We start from the raw sequence: 23,418 nt of genomic DNA, 5'->3' as shown, positions 1-23,418 counted from the left end.
TTTTAAAACTAAAACTTGATATATACATGTATTCCCTAATGGAGATTCTCTGAGAAATTTCCAGCCAGAAGGTCAAAGGTTAAGGGTCAAAGGTCAGGTTTAAATGCAAATATGTATATATTTTATACTGTAATTACACTCTTTCTTCATACCTTGAAAATTACTCAATGCATAAACTTATAAAAGGGTAGGTCAGAAGTCAAGTAAAAGTTCTCAATTCCCCAAATACAGGTACCTGCATTCTTAGACAATTATAGCAAACCTAGTTCAAGGAAAGTGAACATTCAAGATATTTCTGACAAACCTGTCATTTCAATATTTTGTCAGTTTTGTGAAACTGTCATAACACATTGTGAAGACATTGTACCATACACCTATTGGGGGAATCATGCATTATGGCGGAGGCATCAGTCGCCATAGTGACATTTCTAGTCTAGTTTCTCTTTCAACCTCAGGAAAATACAATGTTAAAGTTCAGCTTTATCAGACACAATAGGAGAATGACAAGAGTTTGCAGGAATGAATTATTGAGTAACAAAAGGAACCAAGTCTAAATCAGGATAAAGAGAGGTGTACCCATACACAAAATGAGACAAGAAAAGAAAGAAATCACTATACAGAGTACTTTGTGCACCACATCAATAGGTCTCATTGCATTACTGCTGCGGCCTTTCTGGATCAGCACCCACAAAGTATAGCTGTTGTGGGTCAAGGTATTAGAACACTGATCTTGATATTCAATGTGACAGGCTGTGAACCGTGGCAGCTGTTGAACTACATTGTACACCTATGCATCATAAATCATGAATATTAGTAGACTACAAGACTTTTTACATTCTGTGATAAGACTTGTGCAGCTTGGTATGACTGCTACATTTATAAAGTACGATAAAAAGCATTTCCACTAGCAGTATGGGGATGAGTTCTTGGTAGTTTGGTATTATTACAATCATTATAGTGTTAAAATTCTAAAGTATGATGTTCAGAATTCAAGCAATCATTTAATGCCAAAATAACTATACATATATTGTACTGGGTTTTGGTATTTCTCACCACTATTATAAACTCTGGTTTTCTGCCATCCCACTATCAAATATCCTGACTATGGCAAGTTAAAAAGAACAAGAAAAAGAACCCAGGCATACATGTAGAGTTCATTGCATAATTCTGGGATTTTTTTTTCCTTTGGCTATATTGAAATTGCAGGAGACTCAGGATTTGTTCACCTGGGTCACTTTGACAGGTTCTTTGAAAAAATAACAAAAAATATGTGATTACTAGTATCATGAAAACATAGAAAAAAACTACTCTGTATTGCAGAGTTTTGATCGAGAGCTGTTAGTTACAGGTGTAAGGATCGTGAAAGAAAATGTGGCCGTGACCAGTATAAAATGGATACTGCCATCTAAAGATAATTTGTTCACCATTGGGAGCAGTGATTTATACAAATGTATACTGTAAAATACATTGTATGTTCGGGTTATCAAATCACATTTGATGCATATGTGCAGACATCAGTTTTATCACAAAACATCCTACAATATAAAAATTGTGCAATAAAAAGCCTGGAATATGCAAGGGAAATGTCACTATTTTTTATCAATGAACCATAACCGTAGACAGGTTTATTCTAGAAACAATTTGATAAAACTATTGTTTACATTTTGTATTTAAGAGTGCTTAACATTGTTTCTTCTGATAAACATTTTTACATTGGCTGTTTGTATCCCTGTAAACTCACATACATTGTAGAACTATTTTAAAGCAGTAAAGCTGGATTTTTGTTTCATCTGCAAATGGTAATAATGTCTATTTGGCAAGTTAGTATCATGCGATGGAGTATTAAAACATTCTGTTGCCATGTCGTCTCCCAGGTGACGGAGCTAGCCCCCCTGGGAGCTGTCGTGGACAGGTTACGAGAGGACGCCAGCAAGTTCCTCGTCTCCACCCTGAGCGACTACGCCGTGCAGATCGCAGCGGGCATGAGCTACCTGGAATTCAAGCGCTTCATCCACCGCGACCTGGCCGCGAGGAACATTCTTCTGGCTTCCATGCAAAGGGTACTGTGAAACGAGGAATGTTTGCATATATTTAATTTTGCGAATTTCGCGAGCACCAAGATTTGCGAAAATAAAATGCATGCGAAAGTTCTTATCTACACTGTATGCGTTGCACACCAGTGGCAATTCGCGAAAATTTCATGCCACAAAAGAGGCTGTCGGCTCCAATTCGCAAAAATTTCATGCCGCGAATATAATATATCATGTTTTACAGTACACCAAAGCACAATCGTACTGTACTGTAGAGAATGTTGGCTGGTAGAATATTGTTGGTTGGGAATGTCCAGGGCTTTGTGTTTTTGTGTGTGTACTAAACTAATACCAAATTGTACAGAATGTTACTTTTTCTCCCTGAAGGTAGGCATGGACCTACTACATAATAGGGACTGTGAACGGAGGTCTTCCTTTGATCCCATCATCACCACCACCACCTGATTATGAGTACATTCAGGTGCTTGGATAATGGCGATTGTGCAATCGTGCATTGTCATTAACAAAAGAACCATTTCCCTCATTGCGGTGTGTCGCTGATGTGCCTTTTTCAGATGGAAATTGTCTTTGAATAGATACAGATGATGAGGAGCAGCAAAACCTGAGAACATGGCAAATTTTGTGTCAAAAGATGGATAATTGCTGATTCGCACATTTTCGCACACGCATAAGACCTTGCCTAGTTGCAAGATATACCTGTTCTCTACCATTACAGTCCCTTTTTGCTCTGGAATAAGCTGGAGAAAAGTGAAGGGCTGAGATCACAAATGACAATCATTCTGCCAAAATGTTAGCTTTCTTTTAAAAACTGCCTGCTTCTCCCAAGCGAAATTGTTTGAGGCATGATTTGCTAACATCCACAGCTGCACATTCACTTTACTTGATTTTTGTGAGTTATTTTCTTCTGCGCATAATAGTTTTAGATTTCTCGAATCTCCGTCTCGTTCTTCTCCCGGCTTACTGGCGGTGACGATCATAGGGATCAAAGCAGTGCAGCATGTTAAAAATGTCTTTGTGGCGCTTTTGAGATGTATACGCGTAGGTGCATGAATTAATTAACGATACGATTAATGTCCATGTGTAGTAGGTCCATGAGGTAGATAACTGCCCCTATTTGCAATGAGGACCACGCTGTATAGAATGCTGCTTTTTCTCCTTACCATGGTGTTGTACATTGCAGGTTACTACATGTATCCCTGTTTGCATACTTCCTCTGCAATAAAAGAATGCTGCTTTCTCTCCTTAAAGGTTTTACTGCCATAATTTGCATAATATTCGCAGCAGTTTCCAAAAGAGTCAGTGGTCTGTTGCCAGGATTTTTGTTGCACATCTTTTTTTCCCCTTTTTTGATATATATATCCCAATAGTTATATGATATTCTCCCCTAACTTTCTCATGTAGCACAAGGTTACTTTGTAACCTTCGTTGCTAGGCATTACCTGCCAATCAGCACATTTGCTCCTGTGGCTTTCTTGGCACGTACAATTAAGTCCCGGACTATCAAACTGTAAGTGAATATGGACACAATGTACATGACCTGCCTAATCCCAATCATATGATATCAAAATGGCCTTCCTGTATTTTAAAGAGTGAGGGGTTTGAGTGAGGGAGTACATGAAAAGTCACAGTACAGTACGTACATTGTAGATCTGCCATCTACAACAAGAAAAGCATTTAACCGAGGTCAACCAATATCCGCAAGGAAACCTCACCATAATTTCCCAGAATTGTGATCCAAAAACACCTCCAGACCTTCATTTGAATTTGAATTATGAATATTGTGAGTTGATTTGCCATTGGGGTTCACATGGGAAAATATGAACATTGAGAAATACAATTTAAGTAATTTGAAATTGAACTGAAAAAAAAAAGACCTGTGTTTGGATTTTTTTTTAAAATAATAAATGTTGCTTTTTGTAGGAGCAGGTTTCAGCCCTCTTATGACAGCACAATGTGTTTGTAATGACTGTGACACTGCATGTATGCAGTGTCAGTGCATGCAACACATAGAATACAATTGTAAGCCTTGAATTTTGACCATTGTGATGTGTTTTAATAATAATAAGACACAGTGTGTCCAATTTGATGAATGTCAGCTGTGTGGTCCAGAATCCTTTATAGTTTATGTAATGTACATGCACTATGAAACTTTGTAAAATGTGAAGATCTGTGATCTGCCATACTCGAGACATGTTTCCCTGTAGTGTCAAAATAGATCATTACATATTAGTTTATTCATTAGTATGGCAATACGTTTTCATATAGTTTCTCTTGATAATCATGTAGATTTGAGAAGTTCTGTAATTTTTAGTGCAATTGACCATCATCACTCAGCTCAGTCAGAAAAGTTTTGACATTTTCTTGAATTAAGCCTGCTGGCCAGCACAAAGTAAAAAGAGGAAGTTTGAAATTCACTGCAGTCTACATTGTATTTTTCAAAGATGAATGTCCACTAGACCCCTCCCTCAATACACATGACTTTACAGATCATTACAAAAAGTGAGACTGTTGTAAAAATGAAAAAAAAAAAAACAATAGAAAAGAAAGGCAGGAAAGAAGGGAAAAAGAAAGTAGGAAAGAAAGAAAAGGAAGCAGTGATTATATAGTGACTGGAGTATGGCTGTAGCATTGAGAGGTAGAAAGGTAAGCATAAAAATAGCTCAAGTGGCAGGGGGGCAGTTCACACTTGTGTACATTCATTGTAGTGTGGGGTGCTATGAATGATGGGATTGACACTAGCATTGACACCAGTCAACAGGTGGGTGACTCATGGGGGAACTGGGGAAACCCCAGTCCATTGACTGATGTATTACAAAGTGTCAGATGCAGTTCAGTCCTTTTAGGCCGACATCTCGAAAGTAGGTCTTGCAGCCAGATTTAAAAGGATTTCAGAGTCTTTAACCTCAACGCTGACCCCATCTTTTCCCATTCTGCAGTGTCATCGGCAGTGCCTTTGTTGCTTGGGGAGAGGGGGGTATAATGCCTGCACATGACGTGTGGCGGTTGTGGTATGACGCAACACGCACACGTGACAAAAAAAAAGACGGATGTTGCCTTACACTCATTAGGCCTGTTACAAGTCTTCCTGTTTCTGCATAAGATTTTATGTGAAGATAACATTTAGTAGCAGAGCTAATAAAGTTTCCTCATTTCGTAAGCTCAAATTACTTTTAAAAACAAACACCTCCCAAGTGTAATGAGATGAGTGAGTCACATGTCACATGACTTCCCTATTCTTGTTATTTTTACTACATACCATGTATTTCTAGTGGAAATGTACACACTGAACAGTGAATTTCATTGAGTTTTCATCTTGTATTGAGTACCAATAGAAAGCTATGAATAGAAACTTACAATTTCTATCTTTTATATTTTCTCATACAATGTACATTAATATCAGTCACATGAATTGTGCATATTAGTGGAAGGAATAAACTCAGTGTCTCACAGTGCTTCTGTGTGTAGTATGTTGTGACTGATATCAGTTTTTCTTGAAGCATGTGAAGCTTTGAAGTTTCAATAATCTGCGTAGTTTGATTTTGATTTTCAAGTTACATATTTTTTTTTTTTTTAAATTCAGGCTTTTACAATGTCTTCTGTTTGGTAGCTTGTTTGTTTTCCCCCTTCATTCAAGTTAACTTGATGGATAGAATAAAGAGTCCTTTAAGATGTGATTTCACGGAGCACGCGAACAATGTGCGAAGGACGCGAATGACAAAATCCAACATTCGGAAAAGTTTTTCTCCGAATTGTGTTCCGACAATGAAGCCGAAAACCATTCTTGCGCAGTTTGTGCGAAGTTCTCACGACGTATGTGCGAATGTCGTGTGTATCATTGCTAAAGTACAGCATGTTGCGTACACGAAGAAGGCGCGACGGAAATACGAACAACGCAAATTTTTCACTAATCATGGGAGAAAATGAACCTAAGGAGAGGTGGGAGCTGTCTTGAGCTGAAGTTTTTTTTTTCTTTCTTTCCTGTATTTCTCCTTTCTTTTTCTCTCATTTCTCCATTGTGTGTGTGCCTAGAGTTTTTTTCTTAGGATCTATCTCCACTAGTATACAAAGCATTTGATTTTTTTTTCAGTTTCTCCATCACATAATCTCTAGTTCCAAATGTAATTTTGGCATACTTTAGATTAATTTTAAGTGTATTCTGCGATTTTTTTTGGACATCAAACATTTCTTTCTCTTTGCTAGTCTTTAATTTCTTTTGTCTTACTGAATATTTGTTAATAATTGCTTGATGTTTAGATGTATGCTATGATTTTGATTTGGAGAAAACGTAGGTCATACATCCCCCAAACATGCGCTAAACGTTCATGAGAATGTCTCAAAAGGTACGTGAACGGTTTGCGGTTACGTCGTAAAAATGATCGCGAAAACTTCGCAGATTTCGCGAAACATATGCGAGACAAGTTTCGGGGTCTGTTTGGGGTTTCACAAAGATTTTGCGAACATCGCGCTTGTCTTGCGAAGGTCTTACGCATATGACGAGGCTTTAAAGACACTTTCGAGAACAAATCACGAGCAAACCACGACCAAGTGTGCGGAAAAGGTTCGCAAAAAACTTCAAATTTTTTTAAAATTCTGGCCGAAGCAAAAACGACATTCACGAACAGTTGACGATGCTTCCGGAACCCTCACATTCATTTGGCGATCTATTGCAGACTAAAATACGAATGCCGGATTTTGCCTGCCATTCGCGTCCTTCGCAAATCGTTCGCGTGTTCCGTGAAATCACACCTTTAAAGGGTATGTTGCATCTCTTTAAATAGATTACCCCAGGTGCATTACAGCAAATTTAGACTAATTGATGCATGCTGAATTCCATTAGATGTTTAATAGATAATTGTTTGATGTCAGGAAATTGTACAACTTGGCATCACACAAATACCTGTACCTCAAAATAGCCATTTCAGTCATACTTCTGGCTGAACAGTGAAGTGTGGATATAGAATATATGGTTTGCGGCATCAGTATCAAAATGCAGATTCCTCCAAATTCTGATAACTAATGAACTTTGGAATGTGTCATCACTTTTATTTATAGAATGATATTTGGAATAGGCATTTCCTTGGTATCCACAGCTTTGCAAGATAACATTTTGCAGGTTTGTGTGTGGAAAAAAAAAATGTATGAAACTAATTGTGATTGCTCCCTTTGGGTGCAAGGAACTACTGTACAAGGTAGGTCAAAGTGATTTTTGAAAACTCAGTGAAACTTTGTGATGATAGTTGGAATCAAGCTCATGTTTATTGCCTTTTATTTTGACTTGTATCATCAGATTTCAATGTCTGAACAAATTTTTCAAAATGGGTCATCTCTACTTCATCTTTAATATCCTGACAGTGATTTGTATGTCATATTCAGTGATTCAAGGTTTAAATACCAAATTATATGGGCATGATATAAGAGATGGTCAAGTGTGTAATTGAACAAATAGCTTAAATTATAAAGCACAAATTTATTCAGGCATGCACTATTATAGAAGCCTTGAATAAGGGGGGAGGGGGGACATTCAAGTGGCAGATAACAGTATGTTTGCATTTCTTTTCAATGCTATTAATAAGTGTTACACGTTCAATGCTATTTATACCAAAGGATCTGATTCTATTGAGCAGTCTTACTGTAACATGATCCCTCATTACTGTGGCTGAAATTCCTGCATTCGTAGGGAAGTCTGCTTTCTTGTGTTCTCAAATGTTAATAAAATTCCATCTTTCCCCCCTAACTATAAAATAGGTCAAGATTGGAGATTTTGGATTAATGAGAGCCCTTCCATCATCGGCTAGCTACTACATCATGACTGAGCACAACCAGGTTCCCTATGCATGGTATGTCAATTTGTCAAATTCGTCATAGTTATTTTATCTTTCAATAAGCCCTAGAAACAACTCCCTCGCTATATCTTTCATCCCCTCTTCCCCATCCCTCCCTCCCCCTTCCCTCCCCCTCCCCTCCCCCTCCCCCTCCTCCTCCTCCCCTCCCCCTCCCCCTCCTCCTCCTCCCCTCTCTCTCCCTCTCCCTCTTTCCTTCTCTTTCAGTGAGCGAGTATTTTGATATATGTATTCATTAAACTTTAATGATGTCATTTCTCTAATCAGAAAGGCTCATCAGTTTTGATGGACTACTTGATAAATTTGTTTTTCTCGCAGTTACAGCATTTTCATCTTTTTCCACTCATAAAGCATGTACAACCACTGAATATTTCAAGATAAGACTCTACTTTAAGTGTATCGTCAATGAATTGTGAAAAAAAAAATACAATTTAAACATAATAACAAATGATGATAAAAACAATGTTTTGCTTTAGTAAGGTGGAAAAAAGGACACTTTTTTTATGTGGTGTATAGAACATGTGAAGATATCTTGTAGACATTTGTACCATCAACACCTTTGTACAACAATGTAAACTACATTGTACAATGTACACTTGTATGTGCAATGTATGCATAAAATCAACATGGATGATACGCAATTACAGGCCAACATTTATTAGAAAAAAAAGTCACAGTGCATCAAATTTCAAAAGCAAGGACAAGGATATTATCATAATTCAACATTTTTATCATTTTCAACTTCTTCATCTATGATAAAGCTGTCTTTTCTGTCATAAGACTGATCTGTTTAAACAGAGGAAGATCTACCAGTTTTCATATTAAAACTGGTGATCAGGATGTAGGTAGCATGCAATTATTACTAAAGGGATGGTACAGTATTGGTGGAGATGAGAATTGGGCTTTTAACTTTTTGTGAGAAACCAAGAAATCACTTATGAAATAGTACAGAGCATACCATTTTAAGAGGAGTTCAAAGTTTATTTGATGAAAATCGGGTTTGGAATGACTGAAACATACTAAAACAAAGTAAAACAAAGCGATTGTAATATAGTGTGGGTCCCACACTTTATTAGAATCGCTCATTTTTGGATATCTCAGCCATTTCAAAACCAATTTTCATCAAATAAACGTTGAATTCCTAACAGAATTACATTTTCTTACATATTTCATAAGAGGTTTCTCATTATCTCACCAAAAAATATTAGAAACCTGAAATTATGTCTCAACCAAAACTGTACGATCCCTTTAATGCCTGTCAAAGTGCAGAGTGTTTCATTTTGTGATTTGCTGCAAACTTGCGCCCAATATGGCTGCATGTTGTTGTTATAAAGGGTATTATGGGTTTATCACATCATACAGTCTTGTGGTGTAAAACATGATACTTGTGTGCAGTATGGTTACATGGCTTCATATTGTATGGGGTGTGTTCTGTGTGTATTGTCCCACTATTTCTGAAGAAGGTAAGACCCAGACTCTGGAAGAAAGAAAGGAAAATTGGGTGCGCAGCTGCTTTTTCATAAAATGTGATGCTTCATGACTTTTTGCCGTTATCTCTGTTTATAATCAGAATGTCATTGTATCATGCCTCTTGAGGTTTCCATGCTTTTACAACAAATCAGCAAAGATCAGTTTGATTTTGTGGTAACGGGCAGCACGTGTCAGGGCGGATCAAACAAGAGGTATCAAATGGGGCATGCAGTCAACTGGAAAGAGCATTAAACATTTGGTGGAAACACTTGATTTCATTCCATTATCATAATTTGTTTGCAAGCATAGTGTTGCATATAATATTTGTCATTTCTTTTGATTGCATCTCTTTGTACATTTCAAAGAGATCAGTAGTGAACATCAGTAATACACAAACATCAATGTCGTCATTCTATAAGAGCTGATTCGCTCAATGCCCCGGATAGCGCTAGCATCATTTTGAACATTATTAAGAAAAGAAATGTCATTCTAAGTGCCACTCTGCTCAATGCTCATGTGGCATTAACATATTATTTATCTAAAGTCATTATTTAAAGAAAAGAAACATCATTCTAAAGTGCCACTCTACTCAATGCTCAGGGTGTTATTAAGGTTTTTAAGGATAACATTCATGAACAAAATGTTAGAAATTCCATCAAAATCAGACCCAGCTTTAATAATTAGGGAAGTTTTTATGCAAAGTCCTGATTACATTTGTACACTATGAGATGATGTTTGAAGGCAAGGTCCACATCGTACAATGTTGTATGATTGCTTGAGAGCGTACATACATGTAACCAGGCATTAATTTTGCATTGCACATAGTTTTGCCTATGACTGGTCATTACCAAAGAATTATAATGACTAGTCATTAGCACTTTCATGTTGCAAAGGTGACCAGCACATTTCATCACTTTCATGTCGCAAAGTTGACCAGACAAAATTTCATCAATATATTTATACCCCCGCAAAACGAAGTTTGAAGGGGGTATATAGGAATCAGCGGACGGTCGGGCGGTCGGGCGGTCGGGTGGTCAGGCGGGCGGTCGGTCCGTTGCAAATCTTGCGTCGCGAACTACTTCCTCAGTTTTCAACCGATTCCCATAAAACTTGGCACAGATGTGTGCCTTTGGTTGTAGATGTGCAAGACGCATTTTTCGACAGTACCCGAAAGTACGTTGCCATGGTAACGGCATATTAATGGCAGAAGATCAAGGAAAGATCTTGCAGATTTAGCTACTTCCTCAGTTTTTTGACCAAAGCTTATGAAATGTTGTTTTGACCAAAGCTTATGAAATGTTGTTTGGCGGGGGTATAACCAGTCCAGTAGCGACATTTCTAGTTTGACTTGTGATGTGGATGATTAATCAAACCATGTCGGACATGATGAATGTTCTTCCATTCTATTTATCAGGTGTTTAATCTGCTTGCATACATCATATTTCATGTCAATTTGAACATTAAAGGAACTCCGTGATATTCTGTAAACACACATGCCAAATGTTTGCGATGCATTGATTTTTGGCCAGCATGAATTCTAAAACACACAAAAATATCTTCACAATTTTCTCCACACATTTTGAATTGGTTGATAACCGTGCAGCGTGAATTCAAGAACCAGCGAATATGTTTTTGAGCTGCTCAATGCGAAAAATTAATCACACGAAATGGACACTATGTCATTAAATGAAAACTTCAATATATATGGAAATGCAGAGAAAGTGTACATTATTATGTGATTCTACTCCAACAGCACTGCCAGCATGCTTTAAATCAGTGTTTCACAACCTTTTCTAACCCGAGGCCCACTTTGGCTCCTGCATTTTTTTTTTCGAGGCCTAGTTAAATGTGAATCTTCTTAACTCATATTTGGCCGACATTGTCCACCTGAGAGAGCTTCGCAGCCCACAGTTTGAGAAGCACTGAAATCATCATAATTATGTGTACAAACTTTTTCAGTGTAAAAAAATTGTACATCAAATTTGTCATTAAAGGACAAATCCACCTTCATATACATAAGGATTGAGACAATGCAGCAATATTAGTAGAACACATCAGTGAAAGTTTGAGGAAAATTGGACAATCTGTTCAAAAGTTACGAATATTTTAAGTATCTGCCCAGTCACTGCTGGAAGAAAAGACTACTACAGTGTATGATGTCACATGCGTACAACTATTGTATATAAGGAAAATAAAAAGAGAATTTCATAAAACTTTACTTTTTGAATGAAGTGCACATTTCTTCGACTTGCTACTGACGTATGTTAAGGGTAATATTATTCCCCCTGCCTTCTGAAAGAGAGAAGTCGAGTGTTCTTTTGTTACGTTGCATGCGAGAAAAATAGAAATATGTTGAATTTTCTTTATTCTTTCTTTATATCGTTGTACTCATGTGACATCACAAGCTATAGTAGTCTTTTCATCCAGCCGTGACGGAGCAGAAACTTCAAAAATTCATAACTTTTTAACGGATTGTCCGATTTTGCTCAAACTCTCACTGATGTGTTCTACTAATACTGCTGCATTCACTCAACCCACATGTCTATGAAGGTGAACTTGTCCTTAAAGCAAACATAATGCATCAAGAGCTCAATGCCGTCATTTGCATGCTTTATTACATGATGAAATGAACATGAGCCACAATGTAGGCCTACTAAAATGTACAATGCTGTACTAATAATAATCTCCATTTTTGTTTGAAATCTACGGCATGCTCAAAGTTTAATAGCGGCATATAGAGTGCAGGAAGTGTGCTAAGCCTCCATTATGCGTTACGAGGGGTCATCCGCATTATGCGTAGACTGCGCTCCTCAGCCGGATCTATTGATGGTTTTCACAGATGTCTTCCATTTGGCCAGCCACCCGTGTCCTTTTCTTGCCTACAATATATTAGGCATGCTACATTGTATGCATATTGTGTGGCTTGAGCACCACCTGGCTCCCCCCTCCCAAATAAAAATGACAACTGCAAAAAAAAAATGATCGTGGGAAAAGACACAAAACTTTGAAATTTTATAGAACTGCGTTTAATTTCATAACCACAGCATGCTCCTGCTATTATGCCAATGGATGTCATACTTAACCTGTTGAGGTTAAGTCTCGAGTATACTCGGGCAGGTGTCTAGATGGGAAATGCGTGTTGTAGCAAAATCAGCCCGTCCTCAGCGGGTTCAGATTTAGAATAATAAATGTTAAATGTACTATGGTAGCTTAAAATAATGAAATACTTTGTGTGCAATTTGTTTGTGTATGATGGCTCACACCACCTCACAGCTTGCCATGAGAAGAACAAACTAACAATGATATTCATTTGCCTGATTTTCAGTGGCAAAGTCAGGATTTGTAGTTCAGTAAATGGAAGTTCAAATTGTATAGTGGAAGTGAAATTAATGCTCAGAAATTATTAATTACACATGTTTACGTGTAGGTGGCAGAATCATGCTTCATGCGGCAAATTGTGCCCACTTCTCGGGAATTCTCAGAATTTAAGTTGGATAATCTCAAGTATCAGAATGGTAGATCTATGCAAAGTGTAACTGTACTATGTGCATAATAAGCTTGTATAATGTATCAGATGACCATATAAAGTGGCTGGTGGTTATATTTCGAGTGCAGTTTAAATTTGTAAAATTATAAATTTAAATGACAGTACATTGGTCAGCACAAGTACGTGTAGCATTCTTCTTTAATGAGCCTGTTTCAGGAAAATGATTATTAAAAGCACAGTACAGCTGGCCCTTCTAAATGACATTTGATAGTGTCATGTTCAATGACATACACTGCACACTTGTAGCATGCTATATGGCAATCAAAAATCTGCTCTGAGCATTTTGCCCAGAGCTATTATTTTATAACAGATTATCACCAGTGGAGTGCCAAGTTGGTAAAGGTATCGTACACTGTACATGTTGCCTGTGTGCATTAATTATCCATGTTTGCAGTTATCCATTCTACAATCATACAGAATTGACAAAGAAATCTCCATTGATATTAAAAGACAAGTTCACCCTCATAGACATGTGGGTTGAGTGAATGCAGCAATATTAGTAGAACACATCAGTGAGAGTTTGAGGAAAATTGGACAATCCATTCAAAAGTTATGAATTTTTAAAGTTTCTGCTCAGTCACGGCTGGATGAGAAGACTACTATAGCTTGTGATATCACATGTGTACAACAATATAAAGAAAGTATACAGAAAATTCAACAATTTTCCATTTTCTCGCATAACAAATGGTCACTCCACTTCTCTCTTTCAGAAGGCAGAGGGAATACGTAATATTAGGTCCCTTGACATACAGGGTTGTATGTCAATAACAAATTGAAGAAATGTGCACTTTATTCAAAAAGTGAAGTTTTGTGAAATTCTCTTTTTATTTTCCTTATATCGTTGTACACATCTGACATCATACACTACTGTAGTAGTCTTCTCATCCAGCAGTGATTGCGCAGACACTTTAAAAAAATTCATAACTTCTGAACAGATTGTCGGATTTTCCCCAAATATTCACTGATGTGTTCTACTAATATTGCTGCATTCACTCAACTCACATGTCTGTGAAAGTGAACTTGTCCTTTAAAGACTTTCCCAAATTTAACACAGGGCTATGAGGTGTTATGCACACTTGTACAGTACAAAATGTTCATTGTTTATGATGCATAATTAACTACTTAATATAAAAGAAATATTATCATCAAACAAGGCAAATAAATGTTCCTGTTTTGCATTGGTGTCAATCTGTCTGCTACAGTAGAGCATTTGTGAATAAACAAAGCAAACTTATGAGCAAAGGAAGCATTAACCATTCCTTACGGGAACCTGGTGGCCTGTGTATTATGTCTATGAGGATTTCAGAATTCAGTAGGGAACAGGTTAAAACCCATTTTACCCTATCTACGTATGTACAATGTATGTATCATGTCTTGAACATTAGACTTCCCGAAGATCCCATCCACCAGTATACTGTTACTGTGATGTGCTCTCGCTCAGATACATGTATCAGCATACAGGCTTGTTTGTTGGGCTGATTTTCTAGGGACATAACATTTAACACGCATTTCCCATGTATAGACACCTGCCCTAATATACTCGGGATTAGTCTTCCACGGGTTAATGCAGGGTCGATAGCCACTCACACCATTGAAAACCACTTGCAAAATTTAGCAGCTATCTGGTAAGAGGAATGGCCCCCTTGTAATTATCTATCAAAAAAGAAGAAAACAAAAAGCAATGACTTGCCGGGGTGTTGTGTGTTCTGCAAGTGGAGTCAATAGCAAGCTTTAGATCTGTGACGCGAACGCTATAAAGACGAAGCAGCCTCCCTGGTTGGACAATGGAAACAGCTGTGTTGCGCATCTGCAGAACACCATTTTTGGCCTAATTAGCGTCTTCTTTTATACCATTCGCATGGCAGATCTAAAGGCTTGGTCAACGATATCTTTGGTTTTTTGATAATATCAGCTCATGCTTGAGAAGGGTACGTACATGGAGGATGGATACAACAGAGTGACTGAGAAGTCTTTGATTTTATACAATTTAATGGGACTCTTGTTCAGGGGTAGAATTGAACTAACAGAACACTTTAAACCAAGCTTAAAGGCATAATTTACCATTTGCAGATGAAAGCTTTAGTGCTTTAAAATAGTGCTAAAATGTGAGTTAGGGATAGAAACAACCACTGTCAAAATTTGAATCCGTATAATCGATGTTAAGTGTTGCTAAATACACAAATGTGAACAATAGTTATAATAAAAATGTTTCCAGACTAAACCGTATACAGTTACGGTTTACTGAGAAAAACCCTGATATCTCCTTATATTTTAGGTTTTATTGCAAATATTTCATATGGTAGGATGTTTTATGATACAACAGACCCACACATATGCATCAAATGTGATATCTTGAACATTTTTGAAATCACTGCTCCCAAAGGTAAACTGGACCTTTAAAGGGATTGTATAGTTTTAGTTGAGACCAAATTTCAGGTTTCTAACATTTTTTGGTGAGATAATGAGAAATCTTTTATGAAATATGAAACAGCATGTAATTCTTTGAGGAATTCAACATTTATTTGATTAAAATTGGTTTTGAAATGGCTGAGATATCCAAAAAAGAGCGATTCTAATAAAGTGTGGGACCCACGCTTTATTACGATCGCTTTGTTTTACTTTGTTTTTGGATGTTTTAGTCATTCCAAACCCGATTTTCATCAAATAAACTTAGAATTCCTCTTAAAATGGTATCCTCTGTACTATATCATAAGTGTTTTCTTGGTATCTCGCAAAAACTTAAAAGCCCAATTCTCATCTCCACCCATACTGTACTATCCCTTTAAGCCACATTCATCCACAGGAGTTATTGGTTTTAGCATTGCAATGTGAAAATATATCTTATTTACCACTGTTAACATATGTGGCAAAAAAAAACCACAGGAAATTACTCAGCTGCAAAATAACAAATGAATTGCTTTGAATCTCCTTACTGCGCATAAACAATGTCTGAACCATGACCCCGGGCACCCGAGTGTGTGAACCCAGTGTGGCAGGTTGCATTATGAAATTTCGGGGAAAAAAAAAATGATGATGAGTTTCTTCTCTTGCCGTTCACATACGCCACCACAACTAAATTATCATGAGAGTTCCAGAAAATATCAAGCTGGACCAATTTTCACATCATGACGAGTATTCCAAAAGTCAATTATTTGTGTTTGTGTGTGTTCACACGCAAGAATTGAAATGGTTTCTGCATTGCTTCGCAAAAATGGATTGTCAAAAACTTTCGTTTCGTTTGGGTGTGTACCGGTATACATGTGCGATTAACGGGTGTTCGTGTGAACAGGACTGTAGACTTTAATTACCCTTACTGTAGGGAGGCGATGTTGTGACTTAATGGACCACACAGTCGGGCTTCAGTTCACAGGTGACACTCTTCATTAAAAGTGGCAATACTAGATGGGAGTGTCTTGTGGAATTGCTTGCTAATTGTAGATGATGTCTCTTGAAAGATTTCTGCAAAACTTAGTGAAATTTTCAGGCATGGAATCATGCCTCTTTGGCCCTTTTAAATTTCAACCTGCCTTGGCTAGGAATAGTCCCAGGGTTTGGTATGATTGAGAAATTGAATGGATGGTATAGTATTGGTTGAGATGAGGATTCAGTTTTTAATTTTTTGCAAGAATAATAGAAAACACTTTTTATGAAATAAAGTGAAAGAGCATACATGTACAATTCTTTGGTGAATTCAAAGTTTGTTTGATGAAGATCGGTTTTGATAGCGGCTGAGATATCCAAAAACAAATTGAAATAAAGCGATCATGATAAAAGATGGGTCCCACCTTTTATTAGGATTGCTTGATTTGGATGTCTCAGCCATTTCAAAACCAATTTCCATCAAATTAATTTTTAATTCTCAGAATCATGCTCTTTCGCACTTTTATATTTCGTAAAGGGGTTTCTCATTATCTCACAAAAATAAGTTTAAAAACTGAAGCCCCATCTCAAGCGATACTATACCATCCCTTTAAAGTGCTTGCACAGGAGATATCCCAATCCTAGGGAAACTGGGATTACATCCATTCAGTTTCAGTTGTGATGATGGGACCGGGATCATGCAAATTGGTAGTGATTGGATTAAAGAAAAAGTTGGAGTGAAATCGGGTATCAAGGTTCTGTCATTTGGTGGCCACAAGGGTTTAATAGGAGGAAATAACATTCATTTGCCTATTGTTGTTGTACTCTTGTGTCACTTCATACTGGATTCCAGGAAGTGTAGTTATGTGGCTGTACATGTAACCTTGTGATGTACGTACTCCAGCAAATTGTCATCACTATCGCTAATCTTTTTTTTTTTTTCCAAAAGTCCCAAAGTCGGGGTGCGCTTTATAAACGAGTGCACCGTATACAGTACAGGAGTTTTCACGGTACATAATGTGTATGCATTGGTCTGCATTCTTTAATACTGGGTAATACAGAATTCATGCTTATCACACACACAACAATTCATTTTTTTTTAAAGAGCAGTTGGGTTCTTTGCCAAAGTGGAGTCAATTAATAAATATAGAGTGGAATCAAATACAGAGAACAGGAGTAGAAGTTCTGCCAAAATCTGGTATGAAACAAACATAATGAAATGTTCAAAAGTTTGATCATACAGCATATTAGATCATGGCAATTGGTTTTAGCCACATGTACATGTACATGTACATTGTACATGTAACTGTAAAGAAGTTTAAATTGCAATCATTACTGTAGCTATGTAATCATTGTTTTTTTTTTTTTCCACAGAATAGTAATGATTACATGTACCTTGGGGGTGTTTCATAAGTTTAATACGAACAACTTACGAGCAACTGGTGATCAATTGTGATGTGTTATACTTACCAGAATTTCAATAATTCAGCACAAGAACTGATCTCCAGTCCCTCATAAGTCGTTCGTAACTTTACGAACAGCTTTGTGAAACAGGGCCCTATAGTCATGGTTGTAATGGGAGATTTGAAAGTCCATTTAATACATCATCATATCATCAAATTTGCTGTGACCTGTGTTTCCTGCTAATGCCACCATCTTGTATTAAAACACAAGTGACCCTGTGAAATTTAGAGCTTTCTTATTTTAGAGCCAGTTTTAATGAAACGCCGCCACTCTGATAGTTCAGTCATGTTCTAGTCATTATGTGGCTGGAATTTGATGTGGAATTGCAAAATAAATGTCAGTGACATTGCTCCACGACATACTAGTAGTGCATTCAGATCATTGTGCATACATTGTAGGTTCCAGATGATAAGGGCCTACTTCCTTCCATGTCAATTAAACTTGATCACTGTTTCTGAGAAAATATGTTGTCGACATTAAACATGATCAATGCACATTGCACATTCAATGAAGCTCTTTTTTACTTTCTGATAAGTACATCAGTGTAACATCAACCAAATGCATGAAGCACAGATTCTGGGAAATCCCATTTCTGACATCATGTTTAATACATCCCTTGAAGTTCTTGATAGCACTTTTGTGGTGGTGTGACACCGATCAACTGTGATCACTATTTCTGAGAATATCTGTTTTAGACATTATGATAAGGCAATCCTTTGAAGTATTTATTGCCAGTACGTATGTATCTCTAAACAGAAATATGAAACATCAAAGTCCATGTGGTGTAGTGCAATTCAATATGATGTGAAAAATGAGCCAGATGTTTGTCAAAGTACACGTGTATGTGTAGTGTAAGACATCATACAAGGTTATCAGACAAACTCTTCCTGAAAGTTGTGGTAAAAATGTATGTTAGAACAGGAATTCACCTCATCACATCACATCACGTCACATTATAAAGTGTCGAAAACAAAAACACCTGTTTTCAGGTACGATTTGTAGACTTTGTTATGTACATGTAGGCGTATACGAACTATGTTGTTACCACTGTGTGCATGCGGGATTGAGTGCATACATTTGGTTGATGCAAACTTTCAAATGAGTCAAGGGAGAGCGTGCAAATCAAAAAGGCCCACAATGCTACATTGTATTTGGTGAATTTTCAAGAGAAAACTGATTTTCAAGAAGAGCAATTTATAAAGTCATACAGATACAGTACTACAAAGTACTTGTGATGGCTTGATGTTAAAATTCTTATTTTCTCAACCTTAATTGATGAGTGAACATGATGCCGGATATTGTAGCTGAATACTAGAATCATGTATCTTGAACCTTACTTGCACTCTTCAACAGAGCTGCCAAGTCTCCCTGATTCTGCAGGAATCTCCCTGAAAATGTCAAAATCTGTTCATGTCTGAATAAGAGAATTATTAAAATCACCCTGTTTTGGGAATTATCATTGCCCATTGAAATGCATGTAACACACAGATATCTCCCTGATTGCTGTGTGGAATCTCCCTGATTTGGATGTGGGTCTCCCTGATTTGGATGTGGGAATGTTGGCAGACCTGCTTCAATCTGAAATTTACCAAGATGTAAAGTTTTATGTTACCATCATGTTTAGTTTGTCTTTAAATTCAACATTCGGGAATAATGTTACCACTTTTGTGCATGCTACTTTTTCCCATCGTCCATGACAGGTGTGCTCCCGAGAGCCTGAAGACCAAGCAGTTTTCCCATGCCAGCGATGTCTGGATGTTTGGAGTCACCCTCTGGGAACTCTTCAGCTATGGGGAGGAGCCCTGGCTGGGCTACAATGGGGCACAGGTGGGCTTAACGATGTCTCTATGATAGCCTTTATGTCTTCTATTTATGAATTACTTTTGGGTTCTAAATAACCTCACCCGGCCCTATTGTTTTAGCGCACACCTGGTTTCAACCGCAAGTCGTAATAAAAGACTGTGACATCATTACTTTGGTACTCTATTGTCATGAATATGTGTAAAGTAGTGCACTCTATGTTTCTCTAATGTTCTTTTTTTGAACAATTTCCAATAAATATATGAAGTATTGATGCTTAGGGAGCTACTTGGTACATATTGAATGCCTTTTAGTGTCTCTGAAGATTCCTTTTGCTGTGCAAATTAGGGTACAGTGCTCACCCGTTGATCGGGAACTGCTTTAGCGGGAACCCCGCTTAAAGTGCAACAAAACTTGATCATAAAAAGTTTTTCACATTATTTCTACCACTTGGTCAGAACCATAAACTCCTTTATCTGGACAAATTCTGGCTGAAAGCAGTGACCACTGTACTATGAGTGCTCATTTTGAAGTTCCATTATGTTTGTAGTGTTGACAGTATTGCTCTGAATGCTTTAATGTCTACTGTCAGATCCTGCAAAAGATTGACAAGGTAGGCGAGAGGCTACAGCGTCCAGACCACTGCCCACCAGGCATCTACCAGATCATGGAGTCTTGTTGGCAGGCGTCGCCCGAGGAGCGGCCAACGTTTGAGGTCGTTAGGGAACAGGTCACCAGGGTAAGTCTTTCTACCCGATCCAAACATTTCAATAAACCAAAGTCGTAGGTTAAGAGTTTCATTCAATTGTATAGCACAGTGTGCCTGGTTAATACCGTTAGCTGACTATTGCTAGTCACCTGGGGCAAACCATGAGGGGTCGGCATCATTCACCTGCTTTTCTTGTGTGGGTGGGTATGGGGACCACTTCAACAGGTTAGCACCCTGCTGTTTGCGATGAATAGATGAAGTGGGTTCTTTAACGTGCGTGAGACGTGGCTAACACACACACACAGGTCCTCCATTTAATGTCCTATCTGAGGGACAGAGTGTTTTTGCCTCTTACTAGAGGGGACGGAATGCTTACACACAACATTGCACAGTGAGATTTGGGACTCGAACCCAATACTCTTGAATGTGAGGTTATACGCGCTACCGACTGAGCCATATCCCCACCCTTGCCTCCAAAGTAGCTGGATTACAGGCGCATGCCACAGCGCTCGGTCAGAGTGATGCTAATTGAATATGGTCTCTTTTGGTAAAAGCATGAACGGATACCCTGAAAATTAGTTTGTGTTAATAAAAGCAGATGAAAATTGAGGAACAAGACACTAGAAATTTTGAGCAAATCCTGATCAAAATAAAGAAATTACTGATATTCTGAAGTTGTAATTACTTAAACACAAATTAGCAATCTTGTGATGTAAACACACAAGCTCAACTTCCATTTGTGCCTTCCTATTTAAAAACGCAACTTTCATTTTCCCACTAAGTAAATTTCCAGTTGTGCATGCACAGTGAATACAGTCATTGTAGATTATTTCTCTAAGCCCCTTCAATACGTACACAAACATAGTGGTTCCTGTGGCGTACTCTACAGATGGAGATTTTGTGATATACTGTAGTCGGGAAAGGGTTAATCAACTTCCCTATTTCCTTGGAACATTTTCTGATTTGGCAGATGAAGCCAGTAGAGATGAGAGCCATTCAGAGCCTTCACCTTGACGAGCCGGACAAGCTGGACTTTGACGAGGGCAATATCATTACTGTCATCAATGGGAAGTAAGTGATATTAACCCATCGGACACTAGTCCCAAGTATACATGTACTCGGGCAGGTGTCTATGGGAAATGCTTGTTGTAGCAAAATCAGCCCGTCCTCAATGGGTAAAGTTCCCATTTAACTGTGGAATGAAGCTTCAAGCTGAACCATCTCTCTAAATACCAGTAGATCTACCCACCTATTACATGTAGTTACCTGTAAATGGCCTTGCAGAGGTCCTGTAGAATCTTTTTGCCCCCCCCCCCCAAAAAAAAAAAAAAAAAAAAAAAAAAATGAACAACAACAAATTTTGTCACAGGAAATAAATAAATCATGAAGGGCTGATCAAATATTTTGACATTATATTGCCTGCTTCCTGTAGCTCTGTGCCAAAGGTCACAGTTTCTTGGTGGTTTTTATTATCAGCAACAATGGCCTTCATTTGGGAGACAGCGTGATACATGATCTTGGAACACTTCAACAGTTCACAAAACCCAATGGCAGACATTTAATCGGCCAACAACATGAAGCCTGTTGCATTTAATGCAGTTCTTTGGAGAGTTCAATCAGCAGAGAAGACGAATGCTGTCAAGTCTATCACATTTGTTGCTCTGAGTGGAATGGGAAAATATAAAAAAAAGAAGAATGTAGCGTAATCAGTGTAATGCTCATAAAGTTTGCCTTATTTCTCTCACATTCATTAGATATGCTACATAGCGTACTTTTCATAAACCTCTCGTTCACCATGATGTTTCTGTTGGTTGTTGTTTTTTATTTGTCCGTATGCATTATTTTCACTATTGTAGGCAATCTGCTCTTTCCTTTAACTTATACCTCATGTCAGGGCAAGAGAATGTCATGGTACAAATCTATCCATCCAATAAACAGGCTTATTGTCATGACTTTCGTAGTACTATGCTACATGTATTCAATACACAATTGAGGTATATATTTTCAATAGTCATCCTTTCTCTGCCACTTGCAGCGCCCTGTCCACTAATCACACCATATAGTGCTAATCCTGACTGTGCTGCACATGTATAAAGGCTTTCTGTCCAAATATTCCTTTTAAAGGCATAATCTACCATTTGCAGATGAAACAAAAACCCAACATTAGTGCTTTAAAATAGTTCTAAAATGTGAGTTAGGGATTGAAACAAGCACTGTAAAAATTTGAATTTGTATAATCGTTGTTAAGTATTGTTAAATACACAAAATATGAACAGTACATGTAGTTATAATAAAAATGTTTCCATACTAAACTGTCTACAGTTATGGTTTATTGAGAAAAATACTGATATCTCCTTATATTTCAAGCTTTATTGCAAAAATTTTATATGGTAGGATGTTTTGTGATATGACAGACCTACACATATGCATCAAATGTGATATCTTGAACATTTTTTAAATCACTGCTCCCAAAGGTAAATAGGACCTTTAAGTTAGGTGGAAATGGTCTATGACAGGGACAGTGGCTGACAGGTTCTTTTGATTAATATCTCAGCATCCTGCTGAAGGAAAGGAATGCAACTTGCCCACTCCTTCCTGAAATTTCCACCGTCATATCTCAAACTCGTGCGATCAAGGAAGCGAGTGTTTATACAACATGCTATAATGACCACCTAACATTTTGACATCATGTGATGCGCGTTAAGCCAATGAAAATCGAGAAATTTGGATGCAATTTGTGTGACGTCACTTTGTCGCTGCAGCCCGGAGGATAATTGGTGGTTGGGACAGAACATCCACACCCACAAGATTGGTCACTTTCCGCGCAAGCTGCTGGTGCCGCTGTCTGGCGGACTGACTTGCGACGACATCAGCAAGCCCCTCAAGCACAGCTTCATCCACACCGGGCACGGCGACGTCGGCGGGAACTCGTGGGGCCGGCCCGACATGATTGACGAGTGAGTATGGTCTGGCAGCCTTCTGTCAGTTTTTATTAAATACAGCCGGGGAAAATAGATTAACATGTACACTATCATGTACACTATAAGGTTAGGGCGATGACCATATAGACCAATTCGGTTTGGGTGCTGGTTTTTATGGTAATTTCTAACTGGGGGGCTTCAAGCATGCCGAACAAAAGATAATTTATGAACTGACATAGCAACGCACCTGGAACAT

The 23,418-nt window shown here is 37.9% G+C and overlaps 1 protein-coding gene across 1 annotated transcript in view; it reads left to right on the top strand.

Moving 5' to 3' along the window:
- Positions 1-23,418, top strand: part of LOC140239262 (uncharacterized) — a 115,531-nt gene that overhangs the window by 83,074 nt on the left and 9,039 nt on the right. Inside the window, exons 5-10 of the mRNA XM_072319139.1 lie at positions 1,875-2,060; positions 7,797-7,888; positions 19,433-19,559; positions 20,125-20,271; positions 21,212-21,312; positions 23,004-23,198. Coding sequence (XP_072175240.1) covers positions 1,875-2,060; positions 7,797-7,888; positions 19,433-19,559; positions 20,125-20,271; positions 21,212-21,312; positions 23,004-23,198 — 848 coding nt within the window. The remainder of the gene's footprint in view (positions 1-1,874; positions 2,061-7,796; positions 7,889-19,432; positions 19,560-20,124; positions 20,272-21,211; positions 21,313-23,003; positions 23,199-23,418) is intronic.

Source organism: Diadema setosum, chromosome 15 (genome assembly GCF_964275005.1).
Source record: "Diadema setosum chromosome 15, eeDiaSeto1, whole genome shotgun sequence".
Classification (NCBI taxonomy): domain Eukaryota; kingdom Metazoa; phylum Echinodermata; class Echinoidea; order Diadematoida; family Diadematidae; genus Diadema; species Diadema setosum.
This window is presented reverse-complemented; position numbering and strand designations above follow the sequence as displayed.